The sequence below is a fragment of the Coregonus clupeaformis genome, unplaced genomic scaffold, assembly GCF_020615455.1.
Source record: "Coregonus clupeaformis isolate EN_2021a unplaced genomic scaffold, ASM2061545v1 scaf0913, whole genome shotgun sequence".
Classification (NCBI taxonomy): domain Eukaryota; kingdom Metazoa; phylum Chordata; class Actinopteri; order Salmoniformes; family Salmonidae; genus Coregonus; species Coregonus clupeaformis.
The window spans coordinates 76,744-93,420 of NW_025534367.1; the positions used below are offsets into that span (position 1 = coordinate 76,744).

Below are 16,677 nucleotides of genomic sequence, written 5' to 3' on the forward strand. Positions count from 1 at the left end.
TCACCAACCCCAGCAGTTTTCCCTGCCTGAGCAGTGTGGGTCAACCTTTATTGATGCGTCCAAGCTGAATGTGGTTGTGATGTCAGATGTTAGTGCTCCACCTCTTTTTAGGGGTGATGGCTCAGATAAGTACTCTGTCCTGGAGTGGGAGTAGTTAATGGAAGTCTACCTAGAGAAGAGGGGTTACACTGGGTCTGGGAATGTTAGGGAGGTGATGTCTAGGCTCATGGGGAGGGCACGGGATGTGACCAAAGTCTGGAAGCGTAACAACCTTGTTGTCACAGATGTTAAGGCGGTGTTCAGTGTTTTCAAGCAACACTTTGGGGATACTGTCTGCTCAGGTATGCCATTAGCTGATTTCTATTCAATCAAACGATATGCTAATGAGGGTCCAATATATTTCTGGATTAGGCTTAACAAAGCTGCAGAGGCAGCCGAACAGTACCTTGTGAGTGAGGGCAGGACCTTACCCAATCAGTGCTCAGAGTTGGCAGTCATGTTTGTACGCAACTGTCCTGATAAAGAGTTGGCCCAAGTGTTCAAGAGCAAACCCATTCGTGACTGGACAGCCAGTGAGGTACAGGATCGGTTGGCTGAACTGTTAAGGGAAAGTAAAGCATGTAGAACACAACTTTCACAGCAGGTTGCTGCTGTTTTTGACTGCCCTCAGGAGGGAGTGGGTCCTGTGAAAAGACCTAATGTGTCATCTTTTTCTCAATGTGGCCGTGAACCAGACCAGGCACCATCTGTATCTGAGGGTGGGACATTAAAGAAAGTTTTGACTTTGTTAGAGAAGGCTCTGGTCAGCAATACTCAGCAATACTCAGTCTGTGAGTGGTGCAGTGGTCTAAGGCACTACATCGCAGTGCTAGCTGTGCCACTAGATATCCTGGTTTGAATCCAGGCTCTGTCGTAGCCGGCCGCGACCGGGAGACCCATGGTGCGGCGCACAATTGGACCAGCGTCGCCTAGGGTAGTGGAGGGAATGGCCGGCTCAGTTCGTAGAGCATGGTGTTTGCAACGGCAGGGTTGTTGGTTTGATTCCCACTGGGGGTATGAAATAAAAAAAGTAACGGATGCACTAACTGTAAGTCGCTCTGGATAAGAGCGTCTGCTAAATGACTTAAACATGTTAAATATAGAGGGCCCCATAAACAGTTCCACAAACGTCAGCATGAGTGCGCTGACTGTGGAAGCACTAATCACTGGACCAAAGCTCACTGTCAGATGCACCAGCTGTGCGTCAAGTGCTTTTCTCCGGGCCACATGAGCTTTGACTGTAGTGAGGCTGGGCAGCGACAGAACCCTGGATGTGGACAGACTGGCAGGTCTCAGGAAAACTAGAAAGCCTCCGTTCTGAGGAGGGCAATGTGGGGCATTCTTATTTTTCCTCCACTGATGATGATATCCAATCTGTTTATTCTTACTTTTGTGAGTCAGTACCCAAGAACAGCACAGTCATTTTTCAGAACACAATGAGAATTACTCAGAATGACAGTTTGTTTTACACCACTGTGCTAGTACAGGATAAAGTTGAGCTGAAGGGGATGTTAGATAGTGGGTCCAAGGCTACTACTCTGCGCGCAGATATTGTACCTCGGTTGAGGGAGGCAGGAGTGGTAGAGGGGAACTTTCTAGCTCCTTCAGACATCATCCTGGTGGGTTGTGGTGGGAACAAACTAGCCCCGAGGGCATGTGTGACTTAAAAATTCAACTTTATGGCTTCTGTTATGTAGTCCCAGTGCTTATTGTTGATGGGCAGGTTGATGAACTCATTGTGGGAACTAATGTGTTGAAGTCTCTGATTAGACAGTGAGTTTCTATGTGCTCACGCAGGTGCCCGAGAGCTGTGGCTGCACCAAGGGCTAAGCTATTGTGTGTTGTCTCTTCGTGTACAGGTATGTCATTTATTTTGTCAGAATTATGTTGTATATCATTTTACTTGTATTGTATAGTGTGTTGTTAGGCACTGAATGTGTGCATGCAGCACCTGTTCTCTTTTGCCTGACCTTCAACTAGCAAGGTGCCCGAGAGCTGTGGCTGCACCAAGAGCTAACATATTGTGTGTTGTCTCTTCGTGTGCAGGTCGAATAAAAATTATCCAACCATCAGAATTCCAGTTGTGGCAGTGTCCTAATTACGTGACCTGCCGACTGGTCAGCTCAAGCCGACCGCCGGAGCTGTGCATGTGGATGAGGTGCACGACCTGCGCATGTGAATTTGTTGATGGCTTACTGTAAGTGAATATATACTGTAAACAGTGAAAGTGAATGTAGCATATTCATTAGATACAGGTTTTCGTGCTTATTTGTATGTTTTGGATGAATTTGTTTATTGCATTTATTTTTTTTGGTATTTGAATGCACTAAATTACATTGTATTTTAGTGCTCTGTTGAGCCATGGAAGATTCTCAAATCCATAAGACATGTTATGCTTGGGATTTTAGTGTGGGTAGAGGGAGGGGTGTCCTTCCATTTACACCAATTGTACAGTCAGCTCCTGGGAGTAGAGCGTTTGCTAGTCCTGAGTTTGCAAGCACTGGGAGGGGTAGGCAGTTTGTTCCACCTGACCAGGGTATCAAATCAAATGTTATTTGTCACATGCGCCGAATACAACAGGTGCAGACATCACAGTGAAATGCTTACTTACAGCCCTTAACCAACAGTGCATTTATTTTAACAAAAAAATAAAAATAAAACAACAACAAAAAAAGTGTTGAGAAAAAAAAGAGCAGAAGTAAAATAAAGTGACAGTAGGGAGGCTATATATACAGGGGGGTACCGTTGCAGAGTCAATGTGCGGGGGCACCGGCTAGTTGAGGTAGTTGAGGTAATATGTACATGTGGGTAGAGTTAAAGTGACTATGCATAAGTACTTAACAGAGTAGCAGCAGCGCAAAAAGGATGGGGTGGGGGGGCAGTGCAAATAGTCCGGGTAGCCATGATTAGATGTTCAGGAGTCTTATGGCTTGGGGGTAGAAGCTGTTGAGAAGTCTTTTGGAGCTAGACTTGGCACTCCGGTACCGCTTGCCGTGCGGTAGCAGAGAGAACAGTCTATGACTAGGGTGTCTGGAGTCTTTGACAATTTTGAGGGCCTTCCTCTGACACCACCTGGTATAGACGTCCTGGATGGCAGGAAGCTTTGCCCCAGTGATGTACTGGGCCGTACGCACTACCCTCTGTAGTGCCTTGCGGTCGGAGGCCAAGCAGTTGCCATACCAGGCGGTGATGCAACCAGTCAGGATGCTCTCGATGGTGCAGCTGTAGAATTTTTTGAGGATCTGAGGACCCATGCCAAATTTTTTTAGTCTCCTGAGGGGGAATAGGCTTTGTCGTGCCCTCTTCACGACTGTCTTGGTGTGTTTGGACCATGATAGTTCGTTGGTGATGTGGACACCAAGGAACTTGAAGCTCTCAACCTGTTCCACTACAGCCCCGTCGATGAGAATGGGGCCGTGCTCAGTCCTCTTTTTTTTCCTGTAGTCCACAATCATCTCCTTTGTCTTGGTCATGTTGAGGGAGAGGTTGTTATCCTGGCACCACACGGCCAGGTCTCTGACCTCCTCCCTCAATGTGACCCATGTTATACGGTCAGATATACCACAGCTTTCAGCCAATCAGCATTCAGGGCTCGAGTCACCCGGTTTATAAAAGGGAACGTGTGTGTGTCAGCCTTAGCATTATGTGGTGGTGCCTGGTTATTTCTGTTGTGTTTAGCTTGAGGTTTGGCCACTCCTCCAGCTGCTGTTACATGTGTCACGCACGGCGCTCTTCCTGTCGTGTCGTTGCTGGTATGTTGTAGTAACGATCCACATACGTTATTTATGTCAAGGTCAATGTCAAGGTTGATCTGTGTGCTGAGGAGATGGGGAACATCAATACTATTGTCAAGCAGGTAACACAACTCAGTCCTGGGGGACATCAATACTATTGTCAAGCAGGTAACACAACTCAGTCTTTGGGGACATCAATACTATTGTCAAGCAGGTAACACAACTCAGTCCTGGGGGAAATCAGTGCTATTGTCAAGCAGGTAACACAACACAGGCATCTAATATCTGCCCTATATCTGCATATTCTTTTTTAAAGAAACAAGCATTGATTGTCCTGCAGCACAGCAATGTGAGTTATTATATGGATTATAATTAATGGACATTTATGTAAGGTTTGATAGGGAAAATGATGTCTGACATTTCTAAGAGTACAAACTTCAGAAGCCTTTTTAAAACTCAAATACACTACACGTTTTAAATGTCCTGCATTGCAGGAAAGTTCTCCTGCAACAAGGTGATCAAATTAAGATCCTACATCTGTACTTGATTCAGTTTGTTTAGTTTCTACTCCTCATCTTTACGTTCAGCTCCTGGAGTACGTTCATAAAGATGGCTGGAGGTATCCAGCTGATACAGAATGGTGGACCACGTTGAAAGAGAAGATGGTTGCTATGACAAAGGTGACAAAGGTGTGTTGGTGTGTCCGTCTGTGACCAGTGATCTGTGACCTAAGCAAGTTAGATTCTGCCTGTGTGTCTGTATTACTAACTCTTTGTTATCTGTGAAATAACTTGACTTAAATCCAACAGGTAAAATACATTATGGTACAGATGTAGTATTGCACTTAAATCCAACAGGTAGAATACATTATGCTACAGATGTAGTATTCAAAGGTCAAATCCGCCAAGTATCCTGTGCCTTTGCCCTGAAGACAAGTAGGAATGAGTTGGGATCTGTTGATAGTTCTGCCTGAGAAGACTTCTCAATGGAGTGCTGCCTGAAAGGCTGACTGGATGACTTCTCAATGTAGTGCTGCCTGACACGCTGACTGGATGACTTCTCAATGTAGTGCTGCCTGAGAGGCTGACTAAATTACTTCTCAATGCAGTGCTGCCTGACAGGCTGACTGGACAACTTCTCAATGTAGTGCTGCCTGACAGGCTGACTAAATTACTTCTCAATGTAGTGCTGCCTGACAGGCTGACTAGATGGCCTAGTTGCAGTATGTAGCCTAGTTGCAGTATGTAGCCTAGTTGCTGTATGTAGCCTAGTTGCAGGATGTAGCCTAGTTGCAGGATGTAGCCTAGTTGCAGGATGTAGCCTAGTTGCAGGATGTAGCCTAGTTGCAGTACGTAGCCTAGTTGCAGGATGTAGCCTAGTTGCAGTACGTAGCCTTGTTAAAGGATGTAGCCTAGTTGCTGTATGTAGCCTAGTTGCTGTACGTAGCCTAGTTGCAGTACGTAGCCTAGTTGCAGTACGTAGCCTAGTTGCTGTACGTAGCCTAGTTGCAGTACGTAGCCTAGTTGCCGTACGTAGCCTAGTTGCAGTACGTAGCCTAGTTGCAGTACGTAGCCTAGTTGCAGGATGTAGCCTAGTTGCAGGATGTAGCCTAGTTGCAGGATGTAGCCTAGTTGCAGTTGCAGTACGTAGCCTAGTTGCAGTACGTAGCCTAGTTGCAGTACGTAGCCTAGTTGCAGTATGTAGCCTAGTTGCAGTACGTAGCCTAGTTGCAGTACGTAGCCTAGTTGCAGTACGTAGCCTAGTTGCAGTACGTAGCCTAGTTGCAGTATGTAGCCTAGTTGCAGGATGTAGCCTAGTTGCAGGATGTAGCCTAGTTGCTGGATGTAGCCTAGTTTCTGGATGTAGCCTAGTTGCAGTACGTAGCCTAGTTGCAGTACGTAGCCTAGTTGCAGGATGTAGCCTAGTTGCAGGATGTAGCCTATGTGCAGGATGTAGCCTAGGTGCAGGATGTAGCATAGTTGCAGGATGTAGCCTATTTGCAGGATGTAGCCTAGTTGCAGGAAGTAGCCTAGTTGCAGGAAATAGCCTAGTTGTAGTACGTAGCCTAGTTGCAGTACGTAGCCTAGTTGCAGTACGTAGCCTAGTTGCAGTATGTAGCCTAGTTGCAGTACTTAGCCTAGTTGTAGTACGTAGCCTAGTTGCAGTACGTAGCCTAGTTGCAGTACGTAGCCTAGTTGCAGTACGTAGCCCTGGTTGCAGTACGTAGCCTGGTTGCAGTACGTAGCCTGGTTGCAGTCACGTAGCCTAGTTGCAGTACGTAGCCCTGGTTGCAGTACGTAGCCTAGTTGCAGTACGTAGCCTAGTTGCCGTACGTAGCCTAGTTGCCGTACGTAGCCTAGTTGCAGTACGTAGCCTAGTTGCAGTACGTAGCCTAGTTGCAGTACGTAGCCTAGTTGCAGTATAGGCTAGTTAGAGCCATAAATATTCAGCTGCCAGCTGAAATATCCAAGCCATAAGAATGTATTGCTAAACTAGTACGAATGTATTCCTGTATACTAGCTGAATATGAAATGGATTTAACACTTCTTTGCTCTTCCCTACAGGACAATGAGAAGCGGACACTGTTGCATGCAGCTGCCTATCTAGGAGATGCAGAAATTATAGAGCTTCTCATACTATCAGGTAAGGTTATCATTGATGAGATGGATTACGCTACGACTCATGTCCGTCGGACTTTGACTTCTGTTTTGATGCTGGTTGTGTTTGAATGTGAATGTTTCCCTCATACTTATCCCCATTCAGATCTTATGTGCAGCTGATGTGTTTAAGAGTTCATTTTATTGAAGGCCGTTGACAGCTGAAACGTCCCTATTTTAACTTGATAAGTGAAGCATCCAGATTTTAACTGTGAGCGACAGTCAAACCTTTTCCTTCCGAATGCCCTCATGATTTTGTGTTGCACCTCGTCTCACGTTGGCTGGGCTCCTCCTACTCCTCTCCACTCAGTGACATTTTCTTTAGAGTGATGCTGTGTAATGAAAGTCCCCGTCCCGGAAGAGGCTTTCTGCGCATTCCAAATGGCACCCTATTCCCTATATAGTGCACTACTTTTGACCTGGGCCCTGGTCAGAAGTAGTGAGCTATAAAGGGAATAGGGTGTTGTTTTGGACACATCCTTTCTGTGCTCCAGCAATTTAAAGGATGTTGCCTCATCAACCCCAGTGGCCTAACTAACCCTATAGTCTCTGTCCCCTGTCGGTCTGTCCCCCTGTCGGTCTGTCCCCCTGTCGGTCTGTCCCCTGTTTTTCTGTCTGTGTCCCAGGAGCCAGAGTAAATGCCAAAGACAACAAGTGGCTCACTCCTCTGCACCGGGCCGTGGCTTCCTGCAGTGAGGTACGTGTACTGATACTGTCAGCCCTCACACACACTCCTGTGCATATGTGTTTGACTGTTAAGTGTGTTGTGATTTTTAAATGCACTTTAAACAAAGTTGAACATGATTTGAACTGTGTTCCTGTAGGAGGCTGTCCAGGTGTTATTGAAACACTCTACAGACGTGAACGCCAGGGACAAGAACTGGCAAACGCCGCTCCACATCGCTGCGGCCAATAAGGCAGTCCGCTGTGCCGAGGCCCTGGTCCCTCTCCTCAGCAACTTGAACGTGTCAGACCGGGTGGACACCAGAAGGTTAGCAATTAGCATGGACATGATTACACACTGTAGTCTACACTTTATACCTGTCCTATCCCCACGTTGAGCTTACTGTGCATCCGATTACTTACAATGGTTGTATGTAGGGCTGTGACGGTAATTGGATAACCGTGACATTGACGGTTTTGGATGAAGAACGCCATGAAAATAAAATAACCGTCAAAACCAAGTATGATTTTCTCTCCATAAAATGTTTTATCACCTTTTATTTGAATGTAGATATACTTTATCCATAGCGGGAGTGTTAACTCTTGATTATATGGTATTGTTTTGCTGACTTAGTTGGAGGAGATATAGACAGTTTAATAGATGGACTATCTTTTGATGCACCGCAATCACCAAATCTGCTCTATGCGCGAATAGGAGAGAATCTTTGAAGGTCAATTCAGGTTAATTGAAGAGGGGGGGGTGAGGTGAAAAGTGGTAACCGGGGGTAACTATAGTACCTCTAGATCTATAGCCTACAGGCTGGGGGTGGGTGGGTAGCCTCTGACCTCTGACCTTCACCTCTGACCTTTTTCATTGTTACAGTAGATCAGAGGAGTGAGGTGAAAAAGATGGCTCTCATTGCAAAAAAAACCCCATAACAACCTGTTTGGGCACATTTCACTTTCACACCTAACGACGATGGAGAACCAGATGACTTGGCCAGCCTGTTTGCAGAATATGCGCAAAACCCATAGGCTACCTACTAAGAATTCCAGCACCACAAACGGGACACCGATAAGTGGCGAGCACTGCCAGACACTGGAACTCGTTATTTAGTCATAGGAATGGTGCCTTTACGAACGGTGGAGAAACCCGCCTTCAAATAAATGCTCTGGAAATTTGACAGACTATACGAGTTACCGGGGAGAAAGTATTTGTCTCAAACAGAGGTCCCTACCTTGTTCAACAAGGTGAAGGGGGAGGTTCATACAGAGCTAAAGGACGTAGATTTGTTTATTTTTGCACTGAATACGGACATGTGGTCAAGTGTAAATATGACTTCTTACATGAACCTAACAGTGCACTATCTGATGAAAGACTGGACACTGAAATCCAACTGTTTGGAAACAACCTACATTCCGGAATACCACACAGCCGACAAACTCTCCGAAGCCCTGCGTTCGGAATTCCTTGACTGGGCCCTTGACGAAAATCTAATGTCCTGTATCGCCACAGACAACAGGGCCAACATTGTGGCTGAAGTGAGGCAACTGAACTGGCCTTGGCTAAATTGCTTTGCCCACAATCTCCATCTCGCTGTCACCATCAATGTGAAGCCAGAGCACAGGCCGTGTTCTAGGCCTATGTAGAACTCTGGTGGGCACTTTTTAGCAGAGCTGGCGATTTAACAGAGGGACCTAGTAAGGCCCAGACCGAGCTGAACCTCCCAATTCACAACCTCATTCTTGTGAGAAATTAAGTTTTAATAACTAAGCTGTAATAACCATTTATAGGCTATTCAATGTTAAAAGAATAAGCTATGCAAAATTATTTTTCATGAATAGTTGTAATTCAGATGCCCGAGCAAATGAACAAACAAAATAGGCTAGTTTCCTTGAATCACTTAATGTTGCATTACCATAGGCCCATTGTTTTATTTAGCCAATCATACTCTAATTAAACCACTGATTATAATGAGAATATAGAACATATTCTGGGAATCCTACATGTTACGTGTGTATACTATACCAGAAAGCATGATCATTAGCTTCTTCTGGATTGTTTTAAATCATATAAAGTGTAGTAGAATTGCGTGATTTTAAGATAATAAAAGGCCACATTTATCCAGTGAAAAGAAACCTACTCCACCACGCGCTGCATTGAACAGCCTTTTTTTTGCGAACAGTGATTGAGTTATATTATTATCCTAAATTATGACTATCCAATTTACTAATCACATTAGGAATAGTCAGCTTTTTTACATAAGTTTGCAAATGTGATGATGCATGGAATGCTTGATATTTTTTCATGGTGAAAATTAGCTTCCCCAAACTTGAGAGCAAGACTGGCCTAAACGCGCTAATGTTTTCCTTTGCTAATGTCCGTCCCGCCCCCCTTTCAGCTGTCAGTTTTGTGGATGACCACGTACATAAGACACGCCAATCACCGACACCTGAAGTTCCATGACCATCACAGCCCAAGTTGTATGCTTGAGTTTGTTCAGAGGAGGCTTTGAATAAAATCCGATCTGAGTGTGAAATGCCTTACTGAGGGTAAATGGAAGCTCCTCTTGTGCCCGGCTCAGCCTTATACAGTTTAAGGTACTTTACCGTATCCATTTCAGTAAGGCTAGATTGTCCAAATTCTACCCAAATATTGATGGTACATGTGACAGGTGTAAAAGCTCCTTGGTGGACTTGACCCACATCTGGTCCTGTCCCCATCTGGCAGATTAGTTGTCCACTATTTAAAACCCTTTTTGAAGCATTTGATATAAAGTTGCAGCCTAGTGCAGAAATGGCAATTTTTGGAGTACCAAACAACAATCCTTCTCTGACCAATAGTAGAGTGTTTGTTTCTAAATCTCACGCTTGACAGGGACCTTCGATGTTGATGCTGGGCGGGAGAAAAATGGGCACCCGATTTGAGAGACACTGGTCTACTTTAGGGGTCTAGGACTATTTCTGTTCAGGCATACCACTGGTCTACTATAGGACATTGATTATATTAAGAGTGTATTTCTGTTCAGGCATACCACTGGTCTACTATAGGACATTGATTATATTAGGAGTGTATATATGTTCAGGCATACCACTGGTCTTTGCTTCAGACTGTGTGTTTGTTTCCATTCAGGCGTACCACGGCCACCACCATGGTCCTGGTTCAGTCTCTGCTGGATCTAGACGTGAGGAACAGCCAGGGGCGCACCCCTCTGGACCTGGCTGCCTTTAAAGGCCATGTGGAGTGTGTTGACGTCCTCATCAACCAGGGAGCCTCCATCCTGGTTAAAGACTTCACCCTGAAGAGGACCCCCATCCACGCTGCAGGTACGCATAGGATTTTACGTAAGACCTAGAGATTCTGTAATTCAAAAATTTTCCTTACCAAGATGGACATGGTCATGTTGCTAGGACGCCAATGTCCACTCTAGGGATATTAAATAGTATAGTGTGAAAATGCCCACTACACACTGATCTAAGGTAATTTGATTGAAAACTGATTGACACTCTGGGGCCGGCCATTGTCAACGCCACTGACACCAAGAACCGGTAACTACAGCACATGACAAAGTCCTTTTCTTCTGGAGAATAATGTTGTCTGGGGAATAAAATGACCTCTGGGGTTGGATGAGGGATTGTAGATTACTTTTAATACATCTATTAGTGATTTTATATTTCTATGGTATAAACAGGGTTAATTGAACAAACTTGTTTATAACAGTCCTACATGATATCGGTGAAATACGTTTCCTCTCTCTCCAGGACCCCACTGCATGCGGCGGCTTTCACGGACCACATGGAGTGTCTTCAGCTGCTGCTAGGCCACAACGCCCAGGTCAACTCCCCCGATGCCTCCGGGAAGACCTCCCTCATGATGGCTGCTGAGAACGGACAAACCAACGCTGTCGGTACGCAGCCCCCTCTCCTCCGCTTTGCCTCGCCCAGCCGGCTTAAGTTCAACATGTCTGTTTTACATTTTAATAAGTCGCTTCATTTCCTAATTGAGTTTCTTTATGCTTCTCTGTCTGTGTCAGAGCTGTTGGTGAGCAGTGCCAAAGCAGAGCTCACCCTGCAGGATGCAGTCAAGAACACTGCTCTTCATCTGGCCTGCAGTAAGGTGAGCATCCCCACATGAAGATGACGTTCATCTGAACAGTTGGCTCTCTCTGGTTAAAATTTTGGTCTGACATGTTTGACTCTGGTTTTTAAAGGGGCATGAAACCAGTGCCTTGTTGATATTGAAGAAGATTACAGACAGGAACCTCATCAACTCGACTAACGCAGCCTTACAGACGTACGTATCGTTCAGCTGTATTAATTGGGCCAGAAGAATTAGAAGAAGTGCACTATATAGGGAATAGTCTGGCATTTGGGAGGTATCCTCATTTGCTGCTGGCTAATCTGACGGTACTTTCTCCTCAGGACGTTACACGTTGCAGCCAGAAATGGTCTGACGGTGGTGGTTCAGGAGCTACTGGTGAAGGGTGCTAGCGTGTACATCTTTGAAAGGGTGGTTTGATGAAATGTTTGGTAAATGGAAAACCATAGCAGCCACCATCTTGGGGGCTGCCATCGCTTGTATGGGTATGCTTGTATTATGTGGTTGTTGTCTTATTCCCTGTTTCCGAGGGTTGGTGAGTAAGGCGTTGGAGTATGCAGTGTCTCAACAGATGGTGAGATATGGACGGACTCCGGACTCTGACCAGTGGAATGGGAAATACGATCCTCCAGGCTTGGTGGATAACGAAGACTTTGACCCTGATAATCTGCAATTAGATAAAACTTTTATTGGTTCTGACGTGTGAAGGTCATAGGGAAAATCTCAAAAAGAAGACCTATGATTGGAAAGTAGTTAATAGAACTAATCTCTGAGGTCGTCCAGGGTAGGGGAGGGAATGGCCGGCAGGGGATGTAGCTCAGTTGGTAGAGCATGGCGTTTCCCTACGCCAGGGTTGTGGGGTTCGATAAAATAATGTATGTGCTAACTGTAAGTCGCTCTGGATAAGAGCGTCTGCTAAATGACTAAAATGTAAATGTAAAATGTTAATCATGCTTGTAAATACATTTATCCTGAGGGTGTACAAATTTATTCAAGGGGTGGATTGATAGATAAATTAGTATGTTTATTGTAATAACTAAAGGATTCCACCCCAATACTGTATAAATGTGTAAACCGTGTTAGAGTTATAAGACAATAAACCCACTAACAGAGAAGAGGGGTAGAAACTGCTGGAGACAAACATTCCAGGGGAAAGGAGACCTAGAAACGGTCAAATTTAAATATTCTATACTTTGGAAAGTCACAGGCCGCCTAAAGGTGGGCGGAGCAAAGTTCCTTTGTGTGAAGGCATATAAAAGGGCTGTGTGTGTTTTTAGCGCCAGAGCTCTCATGAATAAAAAGACTGACCTATTGCAGAATGGGACTTTGTTTAATTCATTATTAAACCAGAGCCTTACACCCTCTGTGAATTATTCAAAGCTTGAGTGATAGTTGAGTTCAACCATTGAGATAAAAAAATTATCATGTCATTCCCACATATGCTGAGCACTTGGCTGCTTTTCCTTCACTCTGCGGTCCAACACATCCCAAACCATCTCAATTATAATAATAATAATAATATGCCATTTAGCAGACGCTTTTATCCAAAGTGACTTACAGTCATGTGTGCATACATTTTTGTGTATGGGTGGTCCCATGGGTGGTCCCATACACAATTGGGTTGAGGTCGGGTGAATGTGGAGGCCAGATCATCTGATGCAGCACTGCATCACTCTCCTTCTTGGTCAAATAGCCCTTACACAGCCTGGAGGTGTTTTTGGGGTCATTGTCCTATTGAAAAACAAATTATAGTCCAACTAAGCGCAAACCAGTTGGGATATTGTATTGCTGCAGAATGCTGTGGTAGCCATGCTGGTTAAGTGTGCCTTGAATTCGAAATAAATCACCAGTGTCACCAGCAAAGCACCCCCACACCATCACACCTCCTCCTCCATGCTTCACGGTGGGAACCACAAATGCGGACATCATCTGTTCACCTACTCTGCATCTCACAAAGACACTGCGGTTGGAACCAAAACTCTCAAATTTGGACTCATCAGACCAAAGGACAGATTTCCACCGGTCTAATGTCCATTGCTCGTGTTTCTTGGCCCAAGCAAGTCTCTTCTTCTTAATGGTGTCCTTTAGTAGTGGTTCCTTTGCAGCAATTCGACCATGAAGGCCTGATTCACACAGTCTCCTCTGAACAGTTGATGTTGAGATGTGTATGTTACTTGAACTCTATGAAGCATTTATTTGGGCTTCAATCTGAGGTGCAGTTAATCACCAATTTCTGAGGCTGGTAACTCTAATGAACTTATCCTCTGCAGCAGAGGTAACTCTGGGTCTTCCTTTCCTGTGGCGGTCCTCATGAGAGCCAGTATCATCATAGCGCTTGATGGTTTTTGTGACTGCACTTGAAGAAACTTTAAAAGTTCTTGACATTTTCCGGATTGACTGACCTTGATGTCTTAAAGTAATGATGGACTGTCATTTCTCTTTGCTTATTTGAGCTGTTCTTGACATAATATGTACTTGGTCTTTTACCAAATAGGGTTATCTTCTGTATACCACCCCTACCTTGTCACAACACAACTGATTGGCTCAAACGCATTAAGGAATCAAATTCCACAAATTAACTTTTAACAAGGCACACCTGTTAATTGAAATGTATTCCAGGTGACTACCTCATGAAGCTGGTTGAGAGAATGCCAATAATGTGCAAAGATGTCATCAAATCAAATTTTATTTGCCACATGCGCCGAATACAACAGGTGTAGACATTACCGTGAAATGCTTACTTATAGCCCTTAACCAACAATGCATTTATTTTTAAATAAAAAAGTAAAATAGTGCAAATAGTCCGGGTAGCCATGATTAGCTCTTCAGGACTCTTATGGCTTGGGGGTAGAAGCTGTTGAGAAGCCTTTTGGACCTAGACTTGGCGCTCCGGTACCGCTTGCCGTGCGGTATCAGAGAGAACAGTCTATGACTAGGGTGGCTGGAGTCTTTGACAATTTTGAGGGCCTTCCTCTGACACCGCCTGGTATAGAGGTCCTGGATGGAAGGAAGCTTGGCCCCAGTACGTCCAATACGAGGTGAGTAATCGCTGTCCTGATATCCAGAAGCTCTTTTTGGTTATAAGAGACGATGGCAGAAACATTATGTAAAGAATAAATTGCAAATAACGCAAAAAAACATAATAGAACAATTGGTTAGAGGGCTGTAAAACAGCAGCAATCTTCTCCGGCGCCATCTCAGAGGATAAGGCAAAGGGCGACATCAAGGCAAAGGGTGGCTACTTTGAAGAATTTAAAATACAAAAAATATATTTTGATTTGTTTAACACTTTTTTAGTTACTACATGATTCCATATGTGTTATTTCATAGTTTTGATGTCTTCACTATTATTATTGCTATTATTTATTATTATTATTATTCTACAATGTAGAAAAATAAAGAAAACCCCTGGAATTAGTTGGTGTGTCCAAACTTTTGACTGGTACTGTAGATGGCGATAGAGAAGCATACATGCACACACGCACATGCAGGCACACAATATGGGGGTTTTGTGGGGGGTTGACGGAATCCATGTGTAGCCTGGTGAAAGTAAACCCAGCACAGGACAAACTAATTTGAGGTTGTTTATTCTGTTAGTAAAGTGCATAAAAACCAATGTGTGTACAATAAGTACAAAGTGAAATGCATAAACGGTTGTGGATCCGCTTTCTATAAAAAAAGAAAATTCAAAGACCAATGCTTGAAATAACGTTATTATCAACTCCACAACGTGGTTCTGAGAGCGCTGGTATTCAGCTAACAAGAAACTAACATCCTCATGTCAATCTGAAAGTATCAACAGCCTAACATGACCATCTGGCATAAATATTAAAAAAACTAACTCATACACTGCAGATGATGCAAAATATTATATATTCCGGTACAAGAGTAAGATAAAAAGTATTATTTACCCATCTAAAGTAATGTTGGACCCACGATGGATTTCAACAGCTCTCCAGTGTAATTCTTTGCTCTCACTCTTACACACTGCGCATGTGCAATCCCATAACCGATCACTCTTACGGACTAGGACCACAGGGGAAGTGTATGAGCTAGAGCTCGCCTGGATGACACCCTTCTTCAGAAGCTTGATGATGTGCTCCCTAAACTATTTTTTCTGTGTAGGAGGAATGCGGCAGTAGGGCTTTGTTACTGGTGTGTCAGACCAAATGAATCTCGTGCTTGACTTCATCAGCGTAACCTAGGTCCTCATCCTGGAAAGCAAACCGTCTGAGTAACTGGCCAAAAGAGCAGCTAGCGCGGCTTGTTCGTCCTGTGTCCCACCGATGTTCTCTGAAGAATGACTCATGGATAGTGCTGACTTGGCTCCCGGTGTACAGCAAACAGTTTGCAGTGACCCCCCCAATCTTGAGATCTACAACTGGACATGTGGCCACTGCGTGCATCAATAAACCTGTCACGACTACAAGTACTGTCGGGTAAGCCTACAGATTTCCCCCCGAATTGCCCGGCTCTTGGCAACCGAGGATGCTAGTTTTCCTGCACACCAGCAGCTTGTGTGGTAGTGGACTCATTTACTGACATGCTCTTCTTTGTGCACTGCTTAACAATATGTCCCACCTCTTTACACTTGAAGCAAATGGGCTGACCGTCATCAGTAAACTCTCGGTTTCCCACCTGTGTCATTACCAGTCTCCTCTTTGTTCAGAGCAAGACCCCGGACTGCTTTTGTTAGCGCCCCAATGGCTTTACTCTGCCACCACTTTAAAAACATCCTCCAAAGAGACAGCTGGTTTCTCCTGTACATCAATGGCAGAACACTGAGAATCCCTCACTGTCTTGTCACACAGCACTTTCCTACTCTTGACAGCCTTAGTGTTACTGGGCTGGTCCTCCAGTGATCAGGTGATTGCTTCCTCACGTACATCAAACAGAGTAGACTGAGGCCTCTTCCTGACTAACTAAGGATATATGACGCCCTCAATGAACTGGTTTCTGACAGTTTTATCAACTTCATCCTCGGGAATGGCGTCTTGTTCTTGTTTCAGCACTCAACTAATTGTCTGCGAGAGTCCATATGAGTAATCACGGAAATCCTCTCCCTGATGGCGGCCATAGAAGTTGTGCAACAACTGAGATGCACTGCGCTTTTCTGTATAAGCCCCCCTTAGATACGAGAACAGGTCACTGGGCTGCTTTGACTCCCCACCCGTGCGTAACTGCACTTCCTCTAAGGCTGACCCACTCAACAGAGACCGTATGAAATCTACCTTTTCATCAGTACTCTGATCTCTGGAATGACACGTTCAACCTCCTCAATGAACTCATCAACTGACCGACCATCCTTAGAGACATCACCACTAAAATAATGGATCTGACGCTCTCATGGTACATACACGTATGTCCTTGTGGACCCATTACCCAGAGCGGCAATAGTTGCCATTGCTTCGTCATGTTTCCTATTTAGCTCTGGAATATGTGACTGTAAATGAACTACAGGGTTACCCTCACCATCTCTGGATCC

General features: G+C 44.7%; 2 protein-coding genes across 2 annotated transcripts; both read left to right on the top strand.

Annotated features, from left to right (window-relative positions):
- Nucleotides 1-6,304: 6,304 nt before the first annotated feature.
- LOC121566407 (serine/threonine-protein phosphatase 6 regulatory ankyrin repeat subunit A-like) lies at nt 6,305-10,449 on the top strand. Its single transcript, XM_045217091.1, has 4 exons — nt 6,305-6,416; nt 7,057-7,127; nt 7,255-7,421; nt 10,227-10,449. The coding sequence occupies exons 1-4, from the start codon at nt 6,305-6,307 to the stop codon at nt 10,447-10,449; spliced, it is 573 nt and encodes a 190-aa protein (XP_045073026.1).
- Nucleotides 10,450-10,877: 428 nt separating this feature from the next.
- On the top strand, nt 10,878-11,627 carry LOC121558438 (serine/threonine-protein phosphatase 6 regulatory ankyrin repeat subunit A-like). Its single transcript, XM_045217092.1, has 4 exons — nt 10,878-11,001; nt 11,128-11,210; nt 11,305-11,387; nt 11,516-11,627. The coding sequence occupies exons 1-4, from the start codon at nt 10,890-10,892 to the stop codon at nt 11,610-11,612; spliced, it is 375 nt and encodes a 124-aa protein (XP_045073027.1). The 5' UTR covers nt 10,878-10,889; the 3' UTR covers nt 11,613-11,627.
- Nucleotides 11,628-16,677: the final 5,050 nt, after the last annotated feature.

Bases quoted from the DNA above. Each gene is read 5' to 3' on its own strand.
- LOC121566407 (XM_045217091.1), top strand. From the start codon at position 6,305: ATGGATTTAACACTTCTTTGCTCTTCCCTACAGGACAATGAGAAGCGG. The intron at 6,417-7,056 runs GTAAGGTTATCA...TCTGTGTCCCAG, and splicing joins AGAGCTTCTCATACTATCAG to GAGCCAGAGTAAATGCCAAA. The intron at 7,128-7,254 runs GTACGTGTACTG...GTGTTCCTGTAG, and splicing joins CCGTGGCTTCCTGCAGTGAG to GAGGCTGTCCAGGTGTTATT.
- LOC121558438 (XM_045217092.1), top strand. From the start codon at position 10,890: ATGGAGTGTCTTCAGCTGCTGCTAGGCCACAACGCCCAGGTCAACTCC. The intron at 11,211-11,304 runs GTGAGCATCCCC...TGGTTTTTAAAG, and splicing joins TTCATCTGGCCTGCAGTAAG to GGGCATGAAACCAGTGCCTT. The intron at 11,388-11,515 runs GTACGTATCGTT...CTTTCTCCTCAG, and splicing joins ACTAACGCAGCCTTACAGAC to GACGTTACACGTTGCAGCCA.